This window comes from Chlamydotis macqueenii, chromosome 3 (genome assembly GCF_036417535.1).
Source record: "Chlamydotis macqueenii isolate bChlMac1 chromosome 3, bChlMac1.mat, whole genome shotgun sequence".
NCBI classification, from domain to species: domain Eukaryota; kingdom Metazoa; phylum Chordata; class Aves; order Otidiformes; family Otididae; genus Chlamydotis; species Chlamydotis macqueenii.
This window is the reverse complement of record NC_141558.1, coordinates 5,288,535-5,315,094: the sequence shown is the minus strand read 5'-3', so window position 1 is coordinate 5,315,094 and position 26,560 is coordinate 5,288,535. Positions and strand designations below refer to the sequence as shown.

At 43.5% G+C, this 26,560-nt stretch overlaps 1 protein-coding gene and 1 long non-coding RNA gene across 3 annotated transcripts; both read left to right on the top strand.

The window, feature by feature from the left end:
- The first annotated feature begins 1,958 nt into the window (after positions 1–1,958).
- Positions 1,959–4,506, top strand: LOC147601174 (uncharacterized). 2 transcript variants are annotated; one of them, XR_015258150.1, is made up of 3 exons: positions 1,959–2,052; positions 2,307–2,443; positions 2,917–4,506. It is a non-coding gene; the product is annotated as an uncharacterized LOC147601174 (long non-coding RNA). The 2 variants fall into 2 exon arrangements; XR_015258149.1 differs by having other exon boundaries at positions 2,307–4,506.
- A 16,847-nt stretch (positions 4,507–21,353) lies between these two features.
- On the top strand, positions 21,354–26,560 carry LOC104478157 (opsin-5-like). Its single transcript, XM_086745509.1, has 4 exons — positions 21,354–21,426; positions 24,209–24,502; positions 25,068–25,399; positions 26,213–26,560. The coding sequence occupies exons 1-4, from the start codon at positions 21,354–21,356 to the stop codon at positions 26,558–26,560; spliced, it is 1,047 nt and encodes a 348-aa protein (XP_086601635.1).

The following is a 26,560-nucleotide window of genomic DNA, read 5'->3' as shown; positions in this document are numbered from 1 at the left end:
TTGTACTGAAACTTGGTCTGCGCTGATTACCAGTCAAATATGTATCTTGTATTTATGGAGGATGATAAATTTTAAAAAACAATACAGAAAATATTGGACACTGTAAGAAGGTGAAGTATCCCCAATACAATGTAGTTATTTGAAGTGTGGATTTTTGACATCTCTGGGGCCTGGATTTATCTCGACTAACATAAGGTATTGACCTGAAATGCGTAACTTAAGAGTGCAGTCACTGTGGGCTACTTCTAGAGCAGTGGATTTTTATCCTCATGAATCTAGTGCTGCATGTTGGAGGGGCCTGTAGCAGTAATTTTGTAAGATCTTATATCAGTATGCTTCAATTTGCCAGACGGGGCTCTGTACCTCCGGACGGATCATTAAGGCTACTGCAGGCTGAAGAAGGTTGAAAGCCTTAGTCTGGCTACAAGACTGAGATGAGATGGAGTACGTGTTGCCCTCTGTATCTGTTTGCATAGTGCTTTGCTTAGCGGAGCACAGCGTGATTACAGCCTCTAAGTGCTGCTGCTGTATAAATACTGTTATTGCAGCCTTTGCACGTGCCACTTCATATTTCATGCTCCTGATTCCGTTTCTGTTAGTGGCTGTGTGTCATTATCACTCACACAGATACCGGCAGAACCTGTCATTGGTAACTGCTGGCAGATGGCAATACAAGGCTTTTCCTAGGCGTTAACAACATACTGTTTAAAACCTCAAGACAAATATGGTCATCTGTGGACGCTTTCAGATTGTCATCTGGCCATAGATATCCACTGCTCCTTGTAATTTCAGCTAAACCTTTGGGAGTTTGGCACATAACAAAAAATCATAGAATCATAGAATCATAGAATCATAGAATGGTTAGGGTTGGAAGGGGCCTTCAAAGGTCATCTAGTCCAACCCCCCTGCAAGGAGCAGGGACATCCCTGACTAGATCAGGTTGCTCCGAGCCTCATCCAGCCTGGCCTTGAACGTTTCCAGGGATGGGGCCTCTACCACCTTTCTGGGCAACCTGTTCCAGTGTTCTATAACTCGCATCATAAAAATTTTTTTCCTAATATCCAATCTAAATCTACCCCCCTCTATTTTAAAACCATTATCTTGTCCTATTGTAACAGGCCCTACTAAACAGCCTCTCCCCATCTTCCTTGTAGGCCCCCTTGAGGTACTGAAAGACCGCTATAAGGTCTCCCTGGAGCCTCCTCTTCTCCAGGCTGAACAGCCCCAACTCTCTCATCCTGTCCTCATAAGAGAGGTGCTCCAGCCCTTTTATCATCTTCATGGCCCTCCTCTGGACCTTCTCCAACTGGTCCCTGTCCTTCTTGTGTTGGGGCAAAAAACCTGAAACTCCAGGGATAAAAGATAATGTCACTTTTAGACCAAGAAGAGTCAGAGGATTGTTCCTAGGAAAATAATGTAAGAGCAGTTATAGTCTGGCAATTAGAAGGAAAGTGGTAACTGAATACAAATCCAGATAGAAAAGCACAGGAACAGGCTGTGTAAGTTGGGAATTCAGTCATTAATCTATCACTTAATGTAAAGAAGAAAAATATCTCCCGAAGGGCTGGTCAGCAGAATATCAGCTGTATTAGGACTGTAAGCTACAACGACAGAGAGCTTTTTAAGAGACAGGATGTTGCAATAACAGATCAAGACTTAGTGACTAAATGGCTCCTTTTATTGTAAAACCTGCTGGGTTGTTGTTTTTTTCACACTACCACTGACTTTTTTTTTTTTTTTTTCATCTTTGCGAACAGCTTCAGTAAAGTCTGCTCCAGAGGGAAGAGAAGAAAACACATCAGTGAAGAGCTAGTCATTGGCAAAGAACTGAGCAACACTTAGGAACAGAGCCTTCTAACACCGAACACCCACGGAGGGAGGCAGCTAGGGATTGAGAGAGTCACACGAACTCCCTAGTGCTCTCTTCTTTTCAATGATTTCTGCCCTAAGCTGATTTCCTTGTTGAACGTGTTTGACTATGGAAGAAATTTGGTCTTAACGTTAAGGCATAGGAGCCAGGAAGTTTGATTTCCACTCTTGATTTTTGTGCAGGTTTGTATAGATCACTACTGTTTGCAAAGTGTTTCAAGTTCTTCACATTGCTTAAAGAGAACAGTGCAGTGCTGTTATGTAAGCATTTGCAGCTCTTGGTAATTGAAAACAGTTTGATTTATTGCCATACACAGCATTTCCCTAAATCAAGAGAAAAATATATCCAAGGTAGAACTCGGGAAACACACAGCCCTTTCGCTGGTAAATTGAGCATGGTCTGTTCTACTGAATTTGCACTTTCTCTCTCCCTGCAGCTCTCCTGTGCCTCTGATGTGAAAGACGGAGAATCTCTGCCAGCAAGGACACTAATCTGAGAACTTCAAGAAAAGGATTGCTTTTTGTAAAGCCACACTTAGAGACTAGACTAGTACCAAAGTTGTTGTTCTTGAAGGTATGCAGAACAAACCAGTAACACACTAGAAACTAAATGTTGTTTCTGAACAATTACCTAAAAATTCTGAGTTGTGGGTTTTGTTGCAGTTTAAGAGAGGACCAACAGATGATACCAGATATTTCTGTCATGCAGTCCTGGTTGCAGCTGTTTCCCTAGAAGGAAGGGAGTCCTGGAGGTCCTGTGTCTTAAATACAGGTAAATGCATAAGCCATCCACTTCCCTTCATCTCCTGCCCATGTTCTACAAGAAGTATTGCAGAATCTGATATCCCTTCTGCTCTTATTTATATTCTTTTACAGTTTTCTGTCTCTTTTTCCTACCTGCCAGTTTCCTTTTTTGCATTCCCCAGATTCTTATCTGTCTGCTCTCTTTCCCTGTTCTTTCTCTCCTAAACCTTTTCACTCTCAGTCTGATCCTCATTTTGCAGAAATCTTCATTTGACTCAGTTTGCACCTTTCTTTTCATGGTAGGAGCTCCATCAGTTCCTTCTGCTCTCTGTATCACTGACCAGTACTTTGATGACCTACAACTTCTTGGAGAAATCTTTACAGGGGAAGCCTTGCTCAGCCCCAGTAACCCCAGGGTGGATGTGCCTAATTATCCAAGGGATGGTGGAAAAAGGAGCTGTGCTGGGAGGAGCTCAGTGCCAGCACATTGGACAATACACCTATCAAACTGTAGAGAGCTAATCTCTCCTGAGCATGTATATACTGATTTTTCCAGGGGCTCAGAGCTGTATCACATTTGGGAGAACATAATGAAAACAGCCAAAGACACAATATTGTCCCCAGGGTTACATGTGTGGCTTGATTTCAAATTCTTGCTTCAAAGCACAGAAATGCTAGAGTTTTTCAGCAATAATGTGTGACTGACTGTATTTTTAAATTATTTTACATACACAAAATATTTCTTAAAATTGGTCTTGGAAATTACTGATTTTTTTATTGAACCTTTCTGAAAAAATAAATCAATGTGAAACAATTGTGGCAAAGGAAATTTCAGTTTTAAAGTTCCAGCATAGCAAGACTTTGTTGTGGAAAGCGTGAGGAAATCTTAATGTAGGATATTGGTGCCTCTGCTTTCAATAATAATTTGAAAATGGAACATTAAAATACTGACTGTTTAACAGACAGTAATGAGCCATCGCTTGTCACAAATAATATTGTAGGAAAAGGTCAGCTGTTTGGGAGAGCAAGTGCCTGTGGATTGACAAGGTTAATCATAAAAATAAGGGTATTGTTGCCAAACTGTCAGTTGCTGGGTAACCCGCAGCTCAAGGAAAGTATATCTGCTTAATGGAAGGAATTTAATGATTTACCATTTGTGTGAAGTTTTCTTTAGTGGAGCGTGTAAGACTAAAATATCTGTTGTACAGACAAGAAGCGATCAGCTTTGTTGGTGGAGTTCAGGTTATGATTAAGACACGAGGCTCAGACCAGTTACCTGCACATGGGTGCCTTGGACTGATTGAGAAGCCCCAGGCTGTGCTACTGGTTCTTCTGGTGCTGGTCTAGAAGGAGCAGGTATCCTAATTGTGTCATATTGGCCACCCCTGTGAGGATGTCTCCCATATCACAGAGCATTTAAAACAGTGCTGGAAGTCCATCTATGAACTGACTGGAGTCCTTAAAGTGAGATTGAGCTACAGATTAAGAGATCTGCACCACATGTGTCTACAGGTGCAGCCAATGTCTAAGCTCCTGTTATAGAAGGTAGACCCTAGGGAGTAATTAAGTTGATCAGCCACTACAGACATGGTTCAGTTGCCTGAACACAGGTGTCTGGAACTATCTGAGGTGCCATGGGGCATGTGAGACATCTGTGTGGGCTGGGAGATATGTCAGATACAATGGGCAAATCAGCCGGTCTGGAAGAGCATCTGTAGACCAGGCAAGATAAATCAGAGTGTCTCAAATGGCTTGGCACTTTTATTCAGGCAATGCAATCTACCTGCTACATTTGGTCAGCTAATCTTTCTCTAGACTCCATAGACGATATTGGCTGCAAGCTCAATTCCATTGGCTGAACATAAATAACAATAAAAAGTTTCTTTATTTCATTTTGATTTGTCCCTAATGGACTTAAAATAACTTAAAATAGAACATCCACATCAGATAAAATAAACTACACATTATTTATTTATGGAAAAGTTTCTTTACAGGTGCAAGGATTGAAGATCAACCTGAAAACATGATAAGCACAACTTCATGGCTAAGGTGCCTCACGCAAATGGAGAATGTTCTACTTGGTTTCGACTGGATAGTATTTGATTGTTTAGCTGGTTCTTGACATGATTTTTGGATGTGGCAGGGCTTTTTTGCTGATTGGAGGCCTTTTGGTGTGATCTGGTCATGTCCTATTGTGAACTTCTCTTACCCTCCAAAACTGAGTGGCTAGATCCCAGCTGCCATTTGGAAATTATCCATCCATCTGTCTGTCTCTGCACGGCTACCCCAACAAATTAAACAGTGACAGACACTTACACAAGGCAGTAGAACTGAAGCCATCTATATTGTCAACAAGGTACTGGCCCGGCAAACTAAAACTCTCCTAAGCAATTTTGAGGCACAGTTTAGGAAAACTTAAAATAAAACTAGGCCAATCAGAACTAATCCACCTTGTTTTCTCCTCCTTTGCCAGTTCTTAGAATAATGTTCTTAGAATCTCATCTATCTACCCTTCCATAAGACTTACTTTAAACTAGACCCTGAGACCCTTCTTATGGGTAAAAAAGAAATAGAAACCTTTAGTGTGCAGTCCATCTGACCTTTAGTTGTTAGAAGAACATTAATCTTTCACCTGGAAATACCTGTTGTAGTGTGTAAAGGGGATCTAGACTAGCTTAGATGACTCCCATCCAAATGCACCTCTGTAATTTCCTGAGAAGCTTCCATCTGCTAATCACTAAAGTCATCAGCAAGAAAGACTAAACAGGTCCAATAAGAAACCTCAGAGTTAGGACTTCTCTTGTGGGCTGCAGAAAGGATATTTAATTTGACTACAGAGAAAGATATTTTGTCTGACTATAACCAACTTTTTGTTTGTTTGTTTCAAAAGATTTCTTAAAAAAATCCTTCCCAAGCCTGAACTATGTGCCGATGAGATGTGGCTTATGGAATTATAGTCGGCTCAGTTACTTTTCTGTAGTTGGGAGGAGTGTCTCAATTGAAAACAAAATAGATAAATGGTTTTTCAGCTGCTTTTCAACTTTGTTATGTATTCTGCGGCTGCTTCATAATAATAGCAAAAATCAATTATATTATTCATGCTGACAAGATTGAAAATGATGGAAAATTATGGAAAAGAAGAAGCCAAAGCTTTTTGTGTTTGCAACCTTTTCCCCAGCTAAACACATCAGGTCCCTCCTAGTCTATTTTTGTATTTTCCTTCCAGCTTAGATTATTCCATCCTAAAATAGTTTAGGTTATACTTTTAATAATGGAAAAACACATGAGGGGCATTTTATGCGATACAAAACTTCTCTCCAGAATTATTTTCCCCAGCATGTTGCAGAGTACCGAGTCTGGCTTCAAGCGAATTCTATTAATGCAAACACAAAATACTCTTTTTTTTTTCTCCCATCATTTTGCCTTGCGTAAGTGACACGTTAGAAGTGATTGAGGCATTCACCGAGTGGTATGGACTTCTCATTAGAGTGGGATGATTACTAGGGTGACTTATCAGTCAAAAGGCATTATATTTGCCCTGGCTGTGTTGTAATTAAGCACAGATGAGACCCACAGACAAGCATTGCTCTGAAAAATACAGTTCACATAATGCTGAATTGAAGGAGCTTTCCAAGGAAAGGGGCTAGGAGAAAACTTATTTGGCACACGTGGTTTCCCTGAACTGTCCCAAGCCACCAGTTTGTGATGCTTCGCCAGAGACCAACCTGTGACGTGCTATAAGAAGACTCTTCATTCTTTCCCTGGCAGACAACAACAGCACTTGGGGTTTTTCCAGGGGGTCATTTACTGTACCTGCATGTAGCACATAGTCCAGAAGCGGCAAAGTTCACACTGGCAGACTTTTCCTTAGCTAGAGGTAATCTGGAGAAGCCGTAGTTCACTCAGACAGGCTTCTCACCAAAAATATTACAAAGGAAAGATCTCATTTTAGAGATGGAGAAAAGAAAACACAGAGGACTCTCTTGTCTAAACAGAGAAGTGAAACACAGTCCTGGTGTCCCAGGTGCCATCTCAGTGCTGTGTCAATGGGAACACAAAAGGCAGTGAATGTTGTTTATGGCACTGATGGTTCTGCAGCCCATGCTGTCTCCTTGCATCACTTCCCTTGCCTGATACTGCAGTACTTCAAAACCCTATGCCATCTCTCTAGTGCAAAAGAAAGAAATTCTACTTACTGCTGCTCGTTAAAAAAGGAAACCATTCCACACTTTCAAAGACTAAGTATAGTTTCTAAGCACATTCTGAGAGCAGAACTGATATTCAGCCTACCTGAAAATCGAAATTGCGCTCAATTTTCAGAAATCTGTATTCATGCCTTATCTGTATTCCTGTATAGAATTTTTTAGAAAGAGAAGTCCAGTTCTTGCCCCAGAGGGACCCGCATTCCCTGATAGATGATATGAGTCTCTACATCTCAGATAAGTCTGTTAAGTTCACAAAGTGCTCTAAGATTTCAAAATACAGCTATTGTGGAAATAGCCATTGTTATTCTTGCTTTTAATAGCTGCTGACCATCATGAATATTTTGAGAATAAGTGCCAAGTTAGAAGCTGTGTTTCTGAATAGAGCTTTTCAAATACACAAGGACTCTATTATGTTTTGGGTAATTTCATGAGAAGCTTTATGTTGGTGTGTCTGGACTATCATCCAAGAAACATTTGGTGGAAGGGGATCAGACTGACGCAACAAAGACTGGCAGTCATACTTACGTGTCCCCTTGTGGAGCCAGTTTATGGTTTTGGTTGTGCTGAAGATGTTTGTGCTTCGTGTTTGCAGGGCTTTATCAAATTTACTTGAGCTGTCTGAAACTCAGCATTTCCATTTCATGGCATATATCAAAGTTTCACGGTATATTTTCATTCTCAGCTTGAACAAAACCACGAGTATAAAAACTTTCCTGCCCATTTAGAAAAGTGTTTCTTTAAGAAAAAATTGTAGGAAACTTTACTTCAAAATGAAATTACTTCAAAGCTTCTTTTGGGTTCATTTTATATTTGTATTAGTTCATTATCTCCTGATATAACCATTCTAGTGGTCCAGGATATGGCACATCTCATCAGACTGTATCCTACCAGGATATGGTCCAGGAGAGGGCTCTATGTCATTACTGGGCAACCAAGTGGGCAGCTTCCAGTGGATGGGATTCAACTGTAATTACCTAATTTTAGGTATCTTCTTTGTGTAGTGATTACATTGGAGCTGGTGGCCAAAGTCCTGGTTGGAGAGGGATTTTCTACAGCCAACAGAGCCTAGAGTGTAGTCCAAGTCACTCTAAAGTAGGCACCTACATTTAGACAGGTGAATTGCTTTCCAGTCCCTATTGCCTGTATTGATTTGTTCTCCAGTCAGTGTAACAGGAGCCTAGACTCCGTTGTAAACATGTACATTGAAGTTTGAATGTGGTGTTGAATTTCACCCTATAGTGTTCACCAGTGGGATGAGAGCTTTACGAGAATAAAGTAATGGTAATAATTTGAAGCCTCTTGTCCATTTAAGATTGTTATCTTTGGAATCTAACTGAGACCATTTTGGACCTGTCATCCAGAACATGTAACCAGAGCACAATACATCAAAGACTGTTTTGTCACTGAAAAAAAAATTGATATATTTTTTGGCTGTTAATACAAAAATCCTAATGAGACAAAGCTCTGTAGTTCATGCAAGACAATTCAAAGCCGACTGAGTTTACCTGAACCTGTCTCCACTAGGATCTTGTGTTGACTTAGCTGTGTGGTTTAGCAATCCAATGTAAAAATGCAACATTTTTGAAGCTTGTCTAATGACGATGCTTGGAGTGAAATTCTTCCAACCACATGTCAATGTCTGAATCTGAGAAAATTACCTCAGGCTGCCTTTATTGTCAATGAGAAGAAACAGGCATTTAGAGCGTGAGTCATCTGACCTATTTTAGATGTCCATTTTGGAGTGATGAGTTGCAGATGAAATGCTGACTTTTCTCCACTGAGTACCAGAGAAGCAGAGGGTAATTAGCTTAGATGTAGATGTCTAACGGGATTAGATGAACTCATCCCATCCCCACTTCAGAGTATAATGGGGCTGTGCTTCGCTTTATCAACAGCAAATAGCTTTAGCACCCAGCAAACGCCATGGCTGATACGGGATCTGTCCCGAGACTAATTCTGCATGGAGATAAGAACAGCCACTGGAACTGGAGCTCCATTTCCATTTGAGAATCATTCACAGCCCACTGAGGTCAATGGGAATCTTTCCACTGGTTTCAGTGGGCTTTGCAAACCCTGGGGATTCAGCATATGTTAATTTAGCAGCTGGGTGCCACAATTTAAGATAATACCATTCTTCTGGTTTTTATTATTAATGTTTTTGCCAAAAGTCGCCACTCTTGCAGCAGAGCTGGCAGAGCAAAGTGAGTCATAGACTAATACGGGGGGGTCACTCGATCGTAAAGGCTGTGTATATGCTGTCCTGTTAGTATACGTTAGCACAGCAATCCCTTCCCTTAGTACCCAAGTCTCCTCTGATTTGGTCCATCTAGTCCAGTCTTCATTATCATGCCAATCAATCTCAATCCTTTTGTCCATCTAATCCAAGGCAGCCGCTGGTCCATGGTTTACAAAGCACAGCTTCCCTATCCAATCTAGGTGTTAGCTGCCTTCCTCGGAGAGCCCCGACAGTTTGGGCAGCGGGCTCACCAGAGGCACAAGTGGCTTAGGGAATCTATTTTAAACTGATTACATAGGTTCTGGTTAGGATCTGTGAATCATAGAATCATAGAATAGTTAGGATTGGAAGGGGCCTTTAAAGGCCATCCAGTCCAACCCCCCTGCAAGGAGGAGAGCCTCTCCAACCAGATCAGGTTGCTCAGAGCCCTGTCCAACCTGGCCTGGAATGTTTCCAGGGATGGGGCACCACCACCTCTCTGCGCAACCTGTTCCAGTGTTCCACCACCCTCGTTGTAAACATTTTTTTCCTAATATCAAATGTAAATCTACCTCCCTCTATTTTGAAACCGTTACACCTTGTCCTGTCACAACAGGTCCTACTGAAGGGCAGGTGAAGGGAGGTGGGATGAAGTTTGATATGGAGGGTGCCTGTTTCTGCCTGTCTCTGCACCGTAAGGAGTGCCTGTGGGCGACTAACATTTACAGGAGTGTAACCAGACTGTGAATCCCTCAATAACTGTTTCCCTGGCATACAATCTCTATCCTTTCATCATTTGACCATCTTGAAGCACGATGGTGTAGCAAGTAGCAAGTCCGGTGGATTAAACAAAATACTGCTGGAGATGAGAGGACTGAAAGTACCTTCGATAAGAATTCGACGTAGAGAAAACTTATGGGATAAAACTACATGTCCTTCCTTTCTGCCAGACGGGCAGAGATGTTGCTTGTATGAGAGAGAATTGATAAGAGGAAATATATTATTGAACTGTATTACTGAAGCGTGAAACTTCATTGACCGACAATAAGTAACATGAAAGGACATTGTAGGTTTTGGGACAAGTGAAGACTTTGGAGAGAAAATATGAGGGTTGAAGGATTTTTCTTATTTTTGTGGCATTGTGGGTGCTTTTGCAATACTTATACTTTTACTCACCCCACTGCCTCAATCTTTCTTTTCAGTTTCTGGGAAAGATTACTCTTCTGTGCCTGGAGAATGCCTCAGAGAACATGCTAATGCCCTACTAGCAGAGCCTTACAGGTACCAACAATTTTCTGCAACCACACAGTGGCAAACACATGTTCCCCTCTGTTGTCCAGGTCAGCGTGATATAACTTTCACAGTCAAACTGGGATCATTCAAGTACTAATAACATCATTGTCCTAATTGTGTTTCTACAGGAAGAAACTGGTAATTTAAAGCCTTTGGGAAAATAATATTAAAGTTGGATGGCTAAAATACTCTTTCAGTTTAAATAGCAAGCAGGATTCATGGCTGTTGCATGGTCTGAGAATTTTCAGATTTTGGTAGTAATGGAAACAAGGAGAATATACACAAAGTTTAAAGCCTTAACTCAAGATCTGAGATGCCTAGCTTCCAGTTCATCCTTTCCTATAGGTTTCTTGTGTTGTCTGCACTAAGTCTGTTAGGACAGGATTCAGCTCCACCAAACGTAGCCACCTCAAACCAGGTGGCTGGTTTAAGACACTTCTCTGAGCTCTGAGTAAAGTCAATAGGCGCTTCCAAATGGCAGCTGATCTCATTCAGATGAGGTGCATATTTCTACACCGAGAGTGCCTGTGTTTCACTGTTTCCTCTAGAAATCTGAATGACCAGTTTAAACTAGATCTGAAACTTTTTGAATGGTTTTATTCAGCTGAAATAAATTCTATTCTAATGTTAGGGTTATAAAATCCATTTAAGTACATGTGACAGATTTTAATATATTCAGTTACAAACCAATAAATAAATATTGTTTCTAATGTTGGGGTTATAAAATCCATTTGAGTACATGTGACAGACAAATATTCTAATATATTGAGTTACAGGCAAAAATAGATTAATATTATCCTGTCAACTCCACGCATTAAAGTGGTCACAAGTCAGTATCAGAGAAACGATGAGTGAAAAAGCATCATAATTATGGTTCTTTATTTACCTCATGGTTTTTGTGCCTGTTGTATTCATGCTGTCAGAATTTTTCTAAATAACCATAATGGATAAAGATGGCTTAGAATTTTCCTGTCTGAATGAATACAGAGATTTTCTCCTAATGAGGAAATGGAGTCTAGAAACAAACAAATAAATATATTTGCCACACAGGCTGAATAAAAAATGCTCTTGGGGAGGCATTCTCCAAGTGACAAGCATCACTACTTCCAGATGGGCCAAAGTGTGCCATGGGAGTCTTCACCCCCATGTACTGGTGTGAGTTCAAGAAGCCCCCAACAACAAGACCCTTTTGGTCCCAAACTCTGTGCTTTTGTGAGTAAAACAAGCCATCGTCTGTGCTCTGCGCATCAGGGCAGGTGGCATAGCACAGCTCAGATCTACATGCCTGAACCTTCTTCCCTCCCAATGCAGGAGGGAAAGTGCCCACCAGGAATGGTCCCTGGCCCACTGGTATCCTTGGAATTGTGTCCAGGCATCGCCCGAGAGAATGCTGATGTGCACAGGCCAGGACTCCGCAAGGAAGTGTGCTAGCGATTTAAAGAATATAAAGTAGAAGAAGAAAGCTTTATTGATATCTATAGTTTAATTTGGGGGCATGAAGGCACTGTAAGATTTAATCACTTGCCGAAAAGCAGACAGGAACACTGTGGCGAGGCAAGGAATTGAACCCAGCGCTCCCCAGGGTCCTTGCCACAAGACTGGGTTTTTTTTTTTCCCAAGGCTAGATTCATCTTTGGTTTCTCAGTGTAATTGAGTGCAGAAAGTAGTCACAGTTGCTGTTGCTGTTTTTAAGCATGGGCTGTTACAGAATAATCTGAACCAGTGTCTTAAAAGTGAGGCAATATTTTTTTTACGATGTACAGCAGATTACTTCAGCAGCAGTGGATTTGTGTTATACCTACCTAGAGATGCAGAGGGCTGCAGGGATGCATAGCTTTTCTGAGGCTTTTTGTCTTCTTAGTAGATTTTCACTATAGGCTGGCCCTTGGAAGGTAATCAGAGGGATAACTCAGTATTAGCAAAGCATAGCTGAGCACAGTTTAAACACAGATGGAATAGCTGAAAGTCTCTCTGTGCAAACATAGGCAATACTGACTAAATATTTAACTTGCCCTCTGATCCCACTTTTGTTTCCAGGCAGGTATCAAGAGCAATGAGCAGAGAACCTGACTGCGAGTTAATAACACTTGTGGAAATTATTTTTTGCAACTTAGATGATCTCTTATATCCCTGCAAAGAGGGAGCGAAGTAAATCCTAAAGCACCTTCCAACACCGAGGTGTGGGATGTGCTCTCTGAAAGCAACATGTAGCTGCAGCTCAGTTAACTTGGAAAACTCAAGCAATGAAAATCCTAGTAGCAATATCTAATAAAGTCAAGAAAGTAGTACAGTAGTTTCTCTTCTTTGCTTCACAGTCCTACTCTGTGTTGTATTTACAGCCAGCTTAAAGGTATGGCGAGGATTAAACACTACTTGTCTTCAAGGGTCAAAAGGCCATGGGAAGGGAGTCAAGACAGAACAGCTGTGACTTCTCTCACTCACATAAATATAATCTGAAGGCTGAAAAAGAGGCCTGAGCATGATTTGGCAAATTTGATGAAGACCTCAAAAGCGATGGAGGGTCCTGACACGAGGCTTCTGGTGCCGTCCCTGCTTCTCAGGACCCTTAAACTCAATCAGCCGAGCAACATCTTTCACATGAAGTTAAGATCCAGGGAAGTTGCCTTAGCAGTGGGTTGTTGCACAGGCAGCTATGCTGAATGCTGTCCTTAACGGGGTCATTTTAAAAGTACTGTTGGTGCCACCACAGCTTATTGTAGAACAGAAGTTCTGTCTTCCCCATTCTACCTAATAAGAGATTTGGTATCATTAAGTCTGTTGCACCTTTGTTTCCCAATCTTTCTGTCTTCTTTCTCCATTAAACATTGTGCTCTAGACTGAACAAGGAAACCTGTTCTTTTCCATCTGAGAGAAGCATCTCCATGAATTTCCACTCATATTTTCCACTATGTTTTTGCAGGATTCAGTCTCTCAGATATTTTTCTCTTCCAAGTCTCTCTAAATAATAAGTTGTAATCCTGGCATTTCTGAATTCCCTGTGTGGGTCCATTTAGAAATTAGTAAGAGTAAAATTAGCCAAATCCTAATATGAAAGAAAATTGGCCTCTTTCTTAAAACCATTGTTGTTGTATCACAATGGTGCTGAGAGGCATAAGCCAATAACGATGCTGCATTGTTACCAGACACTGAGGAGAAATAGTGGGAGATCAATCAGGCCTTGAAAAATGTACGATCTCAGTGGATAAATCAGAGGTAGAAAGAGGAAAGAAGTGACTCGATGAGTGTCACACAGTAGGTGATAGCAGGGCCAGAGCAGGGCCATCGAGTTCATCTGTAGTGCCGTGTTATTGCACCCTTGAACCCTACGCCACTGTCTGTCTGCACTGGTGTCGTAGTTCAGCCTCGATCGGGACCAGACTACGCAGTCTCTCTCTCACTCCCCCCACCCTCCAAGAGAACAGGGGGAGATGATATAAGAAAAACGGCTCAAGGTTTGAGATAAGGACAGGGAGAAAATCCTTAAAGTTACCATTACGAGCAAAACAGACTCAACTTGGGGAAAACTATTCATTTATTACTACAAACAGCAGGATAATGAGACAGAGAACAAGATAACCTCCCCCCACCCTTCCCTCTTCTCAAGCTTAACATTATCTCTACTACCTTCCCCTCTCTGAGCAGCACAGGGTGGAGGAGGGAATGGGCATTGCGGTCAGTTCATCACACGTTGTTTTACGCCGCTGCTTCATGGTTGGGGGAAGAACTCCTCACATTCCTCCCCTGCTCCATTGTGGGGTCCCTCCTACGGGCCACAGTCCTTCATGAAACTGCTCCAGTGTGGGTCATCTCTTCCACGGGGTGCAGTCCCTCCAGAACAGCTGCCCCAGCGGGTCCTCCAAGGGCCACAGCCCCCTTCAGGCATCCACTTCCCCCGGTGTGGGGTCCTCCACGGGCTGCAGGTGGATCTCTGCTTCTCCATGGACCTCCATGGGCTGCAGGGGGACAACCTGCTCCACCATGGGTTGCACCAGAGGCTGCAGGGGAATCTTGGCCAGGAGCCGCATTACTGCTCCCCCTCCTTCTTCACTGACCTTGGCGTCTGCAGCCGTTCCTCTCACAAGAAAAGTTCTTCACAACAGGCTGGCAGACGCCTCTCAGAATCTCTTCACATCATCCAGCTCATCTCCTCTCCACTTCTTGCAGCCAGGCTGGGCCAGGCCAAGTTCAGCCCCAAGTTGGGCCAAGTTGGGCCCTCTTGCCTGGCGAGAGACCAGAGGGTGAGGCCTGCAAGGCCCATGAGGCCTGCGCCTCCCACTCTGCGCCTCTGCCCCCGCTCAGCTTCTTCACATCTTCTCTTCTTTTTTTTTCCTGTTTTCTCCTTCTTAAATACGTTATCGCAGAGGCGTTATCACGGGACATTCTGCTACCAATTGGCTCGGCCTTGGCCAGCAGCAGGTCCGCCCTAGGCCCGGCTGAGTCCACTGAACAAAGGGGAGCGACTTCTAGCAGTTTCCTACAGAAGCTACCACCTTAGGCCCCCCCTCACTAAACAAAACCAGAGCAGCTGGATATGCAGCCATGCTTGCTTTGGTGTCACACTCCTCATCTGCTGTATTCCTGCCTTTGTGGAGAAACTGGAAGAGGGAATAGAGGTGAGGGCACCTTGGAGCTTCAGTCCTGCAGACAGTGCTTGTAAACCCAAAGAGTGTCCAGAGAAGACTCCGTGGTGTCATCACAACTAGGTTTAACCATTTGGGTAAAGAATGTCAGTGTGTCAGTATATACTTCAGCTCTGTCCCCAGCTGACCTACTGCCAAGAAATGGTTGAAAAATTACTTAAACTGCAGGCAAGTGTCCCCTCGTGGTTATTTGTGCAATATGCAGTGTAACAAGACATGAATTTGTCTTTGAAACCTTGAAAAAGAGACGTTTAGTGCTGTTCATACTGTTAAACTGAGGTGTGGGAACAATGCCACCATATTAAATATGAGCATGTTTGCATTGTCAAATTCCACACCATGGGCAATACAGTTTATTCTTCTCTGTTCCTGACATACTAGGAGTTTTCATTTTGTGTTAGCACCTTTGGTGCCACTTCCTTCCCACTCATAGTGTATTAGTGTCTGTCATCTCACACCTTTGAAAGAAATAGCTTCATACTTGCATGTTGAATTCACCTTTTCGTATCTCATTACCATCTTTCCCTTCCTACCTGTGAAAAAAAAATAATTAACAAATTTGTCCCCGAGAGGGCAGCCTATTGCCCAGTTAAAAAAAAACTGGCTTGCCATGTCAGGGACACAACACATCTTTACTCCACATGCAGCTTTCCTCACAGCTGTACATCTTGTCCTCTCCTTGTCACCAACGCAGAATGAGTATCAATGATTACCAGCTACAACCAGTGATGACATTGTTGTTTAATAAATGTGAGCTTCTGGCTTTAGTTCCATGATATACTTACCAGTGCTGGTGTGGAAGTTGGACGAGTTTTTATTTCCTCATATCTCAATCACTGGTCATTCATTTAGTGTTAAACTATTTACTCTCACCTCAAACTGCCAGTAGCATTGAATAACTCTTAAAAGTGAAGAATAAAAGTGATGTAAAAAGTCTTGAAATCATCTTTCAGTCCTGTGCATACAAGAGTCCATTTTCTGCTCCGGGTTCAAACACTCACTGGTATAACAGCTGCAGCTCTGGTCTCCCTGGTAGAGTCTCTAACGGCTGTGGTGGAGAGCTGTACTCACTTCGCCTGAGTTAATCAGCAGCCAAATATTACATGTAAAAATTATTTTAGTGAAAGAGCAAAATTTATTGATCCAAACTGATTCTTTAAGGGGGCAGCTACCTTCAGTTACTGTAGAGGGAAGCTGGGGAGATTAGTGTCCCTAGACCAAATTTAGACTTTGTAAATAACTCCCCAGGCAAAAACATGTAAGTCAATGCAGATGTCCAGAAGAAAACAATTTACAAATTACTATGCTTGAGGTTGCAAATACCAGCTTAAACAAGATTTGGTTGTTGAAAACATACAACTTCATGAGCAGACTCTGAGACTTCAACTTAAAAGTTGATTCTGGTTTTCATAAATGGAGGTGAAAGCTAGAAGCTCAGCTAGAGGTCTCAGCTCAAAGATGAGCTTCCAAAATCAAGACTGCAGAAATAGCCTCCTAGTTAAATGGAAGGAAGTTGTAGGAATTCCTGGAGAATATGATGAATTTGTCTCCTCCAAGGAGTTTGAAAAAGGTGGAATTTGTCACTGAAAAATCTTGAGTGTCCATCATGGCAGATTTGTTTTGAAGCAAGGAGAAGGCACCCAAAAGGGACTGTCCAAATAGACTGTTTGCAGTGCTCTGCTCAGCTTGAAATCTCAGAGTCTTCACAGAAGAAGAGATCTGGACAGAGTAGACAGAGATAAAAGAGGATAGCGAAGCCATGCTCCTCTTCTTCCTTCTTCCATGCTCCTTCTTCTTCCTCTACCATTGTACACGGCTATTTTTGATAGACATGAATTCTGTGCAGATGTGAACATAGATTCATAGCCCTCTCCAGATATCAAGAGATATAAACAATGTTGATATATGATACCAAACCCAATATTCTTGACCAAAACAGCTCCAAATCTTGAGACATTTTATCTCTGCAAAATGAACTACCACATCCTGGCAAATGGATAATTCAGAACAATTCCTTTGCTCTTAAAGATTCAGAGACCTTCATGCCTTCAGAATGCTCTTTTTTTTTCTTCTTCTTCTTTTCTGTAGAAAGGAAGAATAAGATTGTAGGATGTTCTAACTTGGTAGCATCAAGTAATTAGTCAACCCGTAGCTTGTTTTTACATAAACAATAGGAACTTGTTTTATGTACATGTGTATATTTCCATCAAATATGCATATGTGATTTCATAGTGACTTCAGTTTTTGTTTGAAGTTTTACATAACCTTTCAGAAGTAAGTAGGTAGCAAATTTATTCTTCCATCTGTTTAATTTAAAGAGTAATTTCTTAAATTGAAGGGAAATTTCACAAAAGAATTCTAAACTATGGTGGCCCAAAATTGGGTCTGTCAAGATGTGTAAACTTTGATTGTGCTTTGATTGTAAACAGATAATCTAGATTGATCTGAAGTGCAGAAAGATAATGCTGGGTTCAACTTGCTATTGTTAAATGACACATGAAAAATGCACTGGGCTTGGGATTAGTCAACTCTTCTGGTTTTAATCATTTATTTTCTTTTCTTCCATTTCATAACTGAACTGTTGATGTAATCCTACCCCATGTGAAAGCTAAATTCAGGGTTTCACAATAAATGAAATGCCATCTAAACCAGCATGAAATGTCCGCACAGTGTAATCTAAGGTACCCACAAAAGCTGGAAGAGGACTAGGCTCCTGATGTAGCCAATGGGGCCTCCAGGGAGTAATTAATTTCTCAGCAAAATTTTTTAATCTTGCCTCTGGTTTCTCTTTGCTTGCCTGAAGAAATTTAACGTCTTATTTCAGTAGTGAGAGGATGGACCATGCAACAAGTGGGAAAGCAGGAGATGTGGCTTGGATTGGATGATGACAGCAGGCTCCTTGAACTGAGCCCTCTGTCGTGTTTTCACCAAGAAAGGCCAAGAAGAAACATTAGGTGAGCTGACTGCGTAGCACAGGCCAGGAAACTTTCCAAAGGATGTTCTTTATCAGAATTATGAGTTCTATTTGAGCACTAACAATCCTTAAAACAGTCACTTCTCATCTAATGACTGCGCCTTCAGAATCTGTTTCTCAGCCAAATGTTTGCAGCCACGATAAGAGCAAAACCCATGGGCAACATCAGCAGGGAACTAAACAGTGTCACTTTGTCTTGAAAACCAGTGACCTTACTGCCTACTGGGAATGGTCCTGGGCCTGTTTTAGCTGACCTGTGCCTGAGAATGACTTAGGACAGAGCTAGTTGGCCCAGCCCAAAACAGTGCCAGCAACTGTTCTGTGAATTCAGCAAAGTGAACAGTTGAATCCCAGCATCTTTGTGGTGATCTGGCAGTATCAATATTATGGTTTTGTGTGCACTGTACTGGATTAATCGTCAGAATGCAGCAATCTTCTGCTTTCTGTCACAGGATTTACTATTTCTTTTGCCAACTCTAGCAGACATTTCTTCCCCAAATTGGGATCAAATGGTAACCTCTCTTTCTTGAACAGACTACACTGATTTGATCGAGCTGTTTAAGACTCTCATTACTAGGCATGTTTTTGAGACCTCATGTCTTCCCCTTTTTAGCCTTTTTTTGATATGAGAACTTCATTTTATAATAAATACTGTGTGTATTCTACCTTCCTAGTCTAAACTGATACTCGCTTACACACCCAAGGCTTGAGAAGCATTGTGGCGAACAACAACATTCAGCTGACTATCTGCTGCCAAGGAACATTCGGTGAAGGACATCTACACTGAACAGCTCATGAGTAGGTGCTTATTTCTTGAGTTAGGTGGTGTCATTATTTAAAAACCATATAAGACTTTGAATGGGACCACAGAGGAGCACTGGAACAAGTTGCCCACAGAGGAGCTCCATCTGTTTTGGGGTTTCCATCCTTAGAGATCCACAAAACCCGACTGGACACAGCCTTGAGCAACCTGCTGTAGCTGATCCTGTTCTGAGCAGCGGGCTTGGACTAGATGATCTTCAGAGGCGCCTTCCAATTTCAGTGATTCTGTGATTCTCTGTGCTCTTTTCATTGGTTCAAGGTTTGGAAAATCAATCCCTCTTCACCCAGATGAGAGGCAAAGTCCCTCCTGCTCGTTTTGTCTTCCCTCTACCTATAAGTCAAGCCTTCCTAGCTGTCCAGTTTAAACAGGAACTTTGCAACCTCTTTGTCTTATTCACTCAATAAGATTTTTCAGGCCAGCAATTTCTGTCATTGAATTAGAATTTTATAAACTCTGGAGAAGAGCTGGTGAACTGTTCCATCTCCTAGTACTTATCTGTGCCATGAATACAAGCAGACTCCATTGTGCTTCTAATGACTTTGAAGCAACTTGGGGGAATTTTTCAGAAGCACTTGAGCTGACTGCACATAAGCCAGCCTCAGCCAAGAAGTAGTTTATCACAGGAAAATTGTTTCTGAGGATGGGAATCACTGGGTTGATAATATTAGGAGGTACAGTATCTATTCTCTGATGGAAAAACAGCCATTCCCTCTGTGCTCTCCTCCACTATATCCTGCCTACATCCAGCTCCTGGCAGCAGGACTTGGGAACTGGGGAATTGCTAATTGGACTAATGAAGCCACCCAACTCTTAGTAGTGCTCAGTCTCCTTTAAAAATAAGGTTTGTGTCTGTGACAGCAGAATTAGTGCTGAATTTGGTGTCCGAGTTCCCTATTCAGTGCTGGAGGCAGATTTGGTAAGAACAAAACTCCTAACAGACAGCATGCTGAGAGCGGGGAGCCCTGATGTGGGGCCACGGTCCCGGATACAGGATTTTGTTTCTCTGGAGTCATAACCACGCCCTGAGCAGCACCTCTGTAAGACTGTCTCACTTTGAAACTGTAGCTGGTGGCCAATACTGAACCACCATTACCCCACACATTTCTTTTTGCTGTAGCTGTTCATTGTAAAATAAATTAACAACTTTTGAAGCAAGGGCTCCCTTCAACACCATGCAACAGAGTCAGATACCATTTGTTTTCTCTCCCTCCAATCTTGTGAGTTCAGTGTGGAGCAATCCAACTTCAAGTGGAGAGGAAAGCACCTGTCTGTTGGGTCATTTTCCTCAACCCAAGGCATCTATAAACTGCACAACAGAACACTCTTACAGGAAAAACATGGATCCGAGTCTCTGAAACCAATGGAGGGAACCGAATTCTCCGTTTCAGGGAGGACTGCTAAGCTTTTAGGACAAACCCTGAGAAGGCTGTGAGTGGTACTGAGCCCTGTGCTATACGTGTTGTGTTGCAGGTACTTCATTGCTGAATTAAACTCCTCAAAAAGTCTTCCGTGCAGGGATCCTGGGTGTGTGAAATCCCAGGCAGCTTCAGCAGGGAGCAAGCACAGAAACAGGCAGCGGAGCTGAGGTGGCAGCGTATCTGTGCACAGCCAGTTTTGCTTTTTGGTGAAACTGAAAGCTTTTAAAGTCTCTCAGATTCCTAAGGATTTCAGAATTTAAGCTGGTACTGCTATACTTAAGTGCTTAAATTACACCTAGATTGTACATGAGATGCCTCTGTGCTCTTGGGGATCTTAAAATTCCTTGTGTCTGAACAGGGTAAAATAGGCCAAGCAGAGAATGATGCTAATGCAGCTTAGCATATCCAGGTACTGGAATTAAATAATTTAGAATAGATCAGCTCCTCATTGTGCTGGCTGGGTTCTACCCAGGCTAAATGTCAACTTAATGGCATTGAGACTCAGACCTGTAAACCCTGGGCACCAAAATCAAGACCTGCATGTGTAAATTGATAGGTGAGCTTGTGACACATATTTGGAGCCCAGAGCAAAACTTAGTATTGTTTATACAGACTGAGAGAGCATTGTGATGATTTTAGGCTCAGAAGGTAAACTTGGATGTCCCTTCCAACCCAAACCATTCTAGGATTCCCATACACAGCCGTAAAGCTAGAAAACAAACTCCCAGCCTTGCCTGATCCCTCAGCCTTGATTTCTTTCCCAAGGCTGCTGATGGTTGAGCGACAATTGCTTTTGCTCGGCGATGGCAGTCTGAGGGGATTTGCATTGCGAAGTTGCTTGTCAAGCCAAAGAGCAGAGCGATGTGAGAGGAGGGAGTGGGTGGAGAGATGCTCTGCCAGCCAGGCAGGCGGGATCGCTCCGGCAGTGGCTCTGCCGAGCTTTCACTCTGTCTCCCCAGGGAGGGAGCCTTTCTCTCACTCCAGGCTTCTCCCCCTCTCCCTCTTCTCACGAGAGGGAGGGAGAGAGGAGAAAGCAGAAGGGTCCCTTCACACTGACAGCACCCGGCTGCCCGGCGCACATCTGCAGCAGGCAAACCATGAGGAAGGGGCTCTTTGCCCCTACAGTCCCTTCACCTTTGATTTAAAACCTTCACCCACTTCCACAAGGGACGATGGAGGAGCAATACATTTCCAAACTCCACCCGGTAGTGGATTATGGAGCTGGGGTCTTTCTTCTGATCGTAGGTGAGTTCTGCCTGTTTGCTTCAAGCCTGAGAGTGGACACAGTGGCGCTGCCCCGTCCGTGCTGCCGTCAGCCAAAGGAAGTTGGTGGGAAATGATAGAAAATTTATTTCCACATAGGTTCCTGCTTATTGCCTGTGAGCTGGTTGGATGCCAGGATTAATCTCTGCGCTCAGATTTGCAATCTTTTTTTTCAATGTTGAAGACTTGCCAGCATAAGTTTGCCTATGCGTCGTCACAAATATTCCAAATAAGTTGTCTGCCTCTTAGCCTGGCATCTCAGTCCTGTGAATTTAGAGATGATGCAGCTCATTTCATGAGACAGATCAGGGGAGAGCAGCTTTGGTCTGACCCTTGGTGGGAGGTTTCGTTAGGGATGAAGAGCAGTTGTGCCTTGGTAGGATAAACTGGTGTGAGATAGCAAAGAGTTCCCAAATAGCAGTTCTGGTTTTTATGATGGCCTGCTGAAGGCAGATTGGCAGATTTTTATGTTTGCCCTGCTGAAGGCAGATTGGCAGTGCAATACAAGTGGGGATATGTACCAGCCTGCTCCAGCATGGCTTTAGCTAAGTGTTTTCTTCCTTCTCTGTCTGTTGCACGTACCGAGGCCATTTGTTTGCGATCGTCGTAGATCTGGAGAGGAGCAGAATTGGTTTAGGCATACGGTCCAACTGCGTTTTGCTAAGATGCAAGTACCTTCCTCCCCTCAGCTCATTCAAAAACTCTGGTTGAGACACATTTAATAAAGACCAGCATATATTTTTATGTGCTTTAATAGAGAGGCTTTGGGCAGCAATGCTGGGCTTTAGCATTTCACATCTCACCCCCATTTCTACACGCTTTTCCCTGCGCTGTGCTGTCCCCTCCGTTGTGCTGACAGCAGAGAGGACAACTCCGGGTGAGAAAAATCACTGACTGCAAAACAACGAAGGGTTTTTCTTTTAATGCGAGTCAGGATGCTTGCTGTTTTCTCACCCTAAAGTAAGAACATAGATGCAGTTCACAGTTTTGTCCCATGCCAGGTAGCGGGATGGAGGGGAGTAGCATCTGTCAAAGTAAACGAAGGGTGCGCCTGAATGTCCACCCGTGGTGGTCAGCCTAAGAGCTACTTCCTACCTCTTGTGTAGTGGTTAGAGCTCTCACAGAAGGAACTGAACTGGGTTCATTTTTCTCCTGAAGCCTGAGCATGTCCCAGCCTGTGGCTGTCATTTGGCAGGGGAGTGCTCTTCCCACCAAGCCGCAGGTTGTTCTCTGTCAGCAAGCTGTCCCGTGCCAAGCCACCGCGGGCATCGGGGACCTCTTCAAGCGTATCCAGAGGTGCCAAGTGAACGCGTGCGGTTAGAAAGTGAATGAATGGGGGATGAGGGGTCTCAGATTCGTACCTCTGTTCTGTTTAAGGCTTTCTCTTGGCATCCCTTCCCATTCTTGGGTTTATGCCAATGTATTTATTCCATTTTGTGGCATGTGCCTTTCTTAATTCCTCTGTGGGCACTTTGTTATGTGTGAGCAAATGCAGCCTTTCTGCATTCACAGCAACGAGGGAACAGAACAGAATCTTTTTCTCTATTCCACTTCTGACTTTCGAGGACACCTTCTTGGGTAAAACCTTTGATCAAAATGTAGCTCCAGCACAATATTCACTTGAAAGAAAAGAGAAAGCGAGTTGTTTGCTAACTGTACTTTTGACACTGTTGTCGTGAATGCTTTGAAGCCCTATGGCGTATCTGAATAATCTATGTCCGACGAGTCTTTTTGGGAAGCAGTCTCTGGTCTGTTGCACGTCTCTGGCAAAACAATTCCTACGAGCCTCAGCGTGCTCGGAGACCACCAGAACAGTGTGGGTGTCTGAACTGCAGCACGTAGTGACTGTGGTCCTTGACCAGTGAGGACCATGAGGTGCCCAGCTAGCACGTGTTGACCATGGAGGCAGCTCAGGGCCCAGGAGGCTTGTGCTTGGGTTCCGGTGGAAGATACATCGCAAAGAGGGAAGGCATTGGGAAGTGGAGGGCATCGGATGAGAGGAGGGGACAAGTAGGAAGGACAGCTGGAATTCTTCAGTAGAAAGGAGAAATGGGAATATTACCAGGGAAAAATGAAGGTGGATGGGTCCGTTTTACTTGACAGTGTGGGCTGTTCACATGAGGTAGGAGCTACAAGGGAAGAGGTAGGATATAGTGCATGGAGAGGGGGCTGTGACATGGGAGCGAAGAGCTATAGTGTGGTGTTAGGAAGGGGCAAGATATGGTCTACTATTCATCTGACAAACTTTCCCTGAGTTGGAAGGCTGGTCAGCACCACAGGAGGCTGTGAACAGAAATCTGAAGCCCTCTTTGCTCTACCAGGTCCATAACGGAAACACAGCCTGACTGGGAAATAAATCCCTGTTTAGCAGGGAGGCAGGAATTAAACCCAAGAGCTAGCTGAAGCAAAGCAGTGGATGCTGTGGTGGGGATGCTGAGCTGTGTAGCAGCTTTCAGAAACACCATCCAGGTGGCATTGCCTATCTGCTATCTAAGAGAAGAAGTTTCCTCGCCATGAGCTTCAGCTGAACAAGGTTTCATAGCAGGGCAGAGCACATACACACTGGCATGTTTTCAAAGCATCAGCAGAACGTAGTGTTGGCCTGGGAGGTGCTGAGTTCTGGCTAGTCTCCCAGTCTGTCCTGTCTTCGGGACTTTAGTCCCAGGCTCACAGCTGGCATTTTTCACATCCTTTGTACAGATAAGCGTTTCACAGCTCTGCTAACTGTGTGATATTATTGTCTGTGCTGATTCTTCTCTTTCAGCCATCCTCACAATCCTTGGAAATTCAGCCGTCCTTGCTACAGCTGTGAAGCGCTCTTCCCTCCTGAAATCACCGGAGCTGCTTACAGTCAACTTGGCAGTGGCAGATATTGGAATGGCAATCAGCATGTACCCGCTGGCCATTGCGTCCGCCTGGAACCACGCTTGGCTGGGAGGAGATGCGTCCTGCGTATATTACGCCCTGATGGGTTTTCTTTTTGGTGTCTGCAGCATGATGACCCTGTGTGCCATGGCTGTGATCCGATTCCTTGTTACCAATTCATCCAAATCAAACAGTAAGTCATTACATCTCTGGGAACCTCATTTGGGCTATTGTGTTCAGAGAGGTACTTTGGCGTGAAGAATCAGTTCCGTAACTGTAGGAGTAAGCCTCAACATTTAGTCCAATATCAAACCTCTAATGTTCCTAGAAGGATCCGATTAAATTCCTCATGAAACAGTGAAGTTTCTCACTTCTCGGTAATACCAAGTGAAACTACCTGAGGGTGCGGAGCCCAAATGTTTTGCTGGACCAGACTGTCTTATCTTCCTATTTGTCTGCAAGCAGACATACTGAAACGTGAGAGCAAAGAGTGTTCTCCTGGCATTCCTGAGTCAACTTGATGTTGTAAAGCTCCCTGAATTACTAAACTTTAGATCAGCACTGAGGGCTGCACTGAGGTCTCACCCGATCCATGCACACTCTCTGTTATGTTTCTGGAGAAGACCAAAGGATAGGGAACTGCAGCAGCAGCCCAGGCGTATTTGTAGCCACCATCCTTCTGTTGGAAAAGAAGTTATGGCCAAAACCATGTGGTTGAGATGACATTCATATATACTTGCTCTTCCTCTTTCTTGCAGGTAACAAAATCACCAAGAACACTGTTCGCATCTTGATTGCTTTCATTTGGCTCTACTCCTTGCTCTGGGCCATTTTACCCTTGGTAGGCTGGGGCTACTATGGCCCTGAGCCATTTGGCATCTCCTGTACAATAGCCTGGAGCAAGTTCCACAACTCCTCCAATGGCTTTTCCTTCATCCTGAGCATGTTCCTCCTGTGCACAGTCCTGCCTGCACTGACCATCGTTGCCTGCTACTTGGGAATTGCCTGGAAGGTTCATAAAGCGTACCAAGAGATCCAGAATATTGACAGGATCCCTAATGCAGCTAAACTGGAGAAAAAGCTGACATTGGTGAGTTATCCCAGTGATGAGAAGAGCCTGCAATAATCAGGTGCTTGCAGAGAACTGGCTCTGCTTATGCATGGCTCATGATGACCCTTCATTGCTTTTGTCTCGTATTGACCAAAGATGGAGATGTGTTTCCAGTCTCACCCACACTCTGCACTCCTCAGAGGAGTGGAGGGCTCCTGGAAACCTTGTAGTTTCAGTAGCTTGATCAGAATTATCTACTTGAGGTACAACACGGCTTGTTAAACCTTCTTTAGGCAGCTGTACCCATGATTTTCATGAACATAGAGATTTCCATTCATGCTGTAGTAGCTGTTGAATCCATTCACACTGTAGTTGGGTTGAAGGTCCTGTTCTGTCATTCTAGATATTTTTGATTGACTCAGTGGGTATTCTGAGTGAGAGCTGCACAGAAATTCTGTATGGAAATAGGACTTTTTAATATAACTTTTTTTTTTTTTCCAATAAGCATTTCAGTTGCTCATTTCTTGTGGATGAGCAGAATTGACCCAAGCTTTCTAGAGGCCAGTATATTCATAGGCTATACTTTCTGGTTGACATATTGCAGCCAGAGTCAGGGAAGGAGATGAAAACAACTGCCCAACAACAACTGCCTCATAAGAAACCCACAGTGCAGCTCTGCTTGGTGGGAATAAGAGCACATACACACTGCCCAGTGTTACCAGTGCTCGTGTCACACCACAGCAAGCACACAGTTTCAGGTGTTTCAGCTGGTTCAGGCGTGGTTTCAACCACACCCCACGTATCAGACGCAGTCAGCACAAGCTGAGAACTGAAGCCCTGTTTCCCTTTCAGATGGCTGTGCTCATCTCGGTGGGGTTCCTGAGCTCGTGGACACCATACGCAGCAGCCAGCTTCTGGTCCATATTTAACTCCAGCGATTCCCTGCAGCCCGTTGTTATGCTGCTGCCCTGTCTGTTTGCCAAATCTTCGACAGCATACAACCCTTTCATTTACTACATCTTCAGCAAAACTTTCCGCCGCGAAATTAAACAGTTGCAGTGTTGCTGCGGCTGGCAAGTCCATTTCTTCAGCACCAACAACTCTGCTGAAAATCCTGTGTCGATGATGTGGAGTGGGAGAGACAATGTACGTCTCTCTTCAGCTGCAAAGGTGGAGAACCAGGGAGCTGCAACTCGCTGA

Bases quoted from the DNA above. Each gene is read 5' to 3' on its own strand.
- LOC104478157 (XM_086745509.1), top strand. From the start codon at position 21,354: ATGGAGGAGCAATACATTTCCAAACTCCACCCGGTAGTGGATTATGGA. The intron at 21,427-24,208 runs GTGAGTTCTGCC...CTTCTCTTTCAG, and splicing joins GGTCTTTCTTCTGATCGTAG to CCATCCTCACAATCCTTGGA. The intron at 24,503-25,067 runs GTAAGTCATTAC...TCTTTCTTGCAG, and splicing joins CAATTCATCCAAATCAAACA to GTAACAAAATCACCAAGAAC.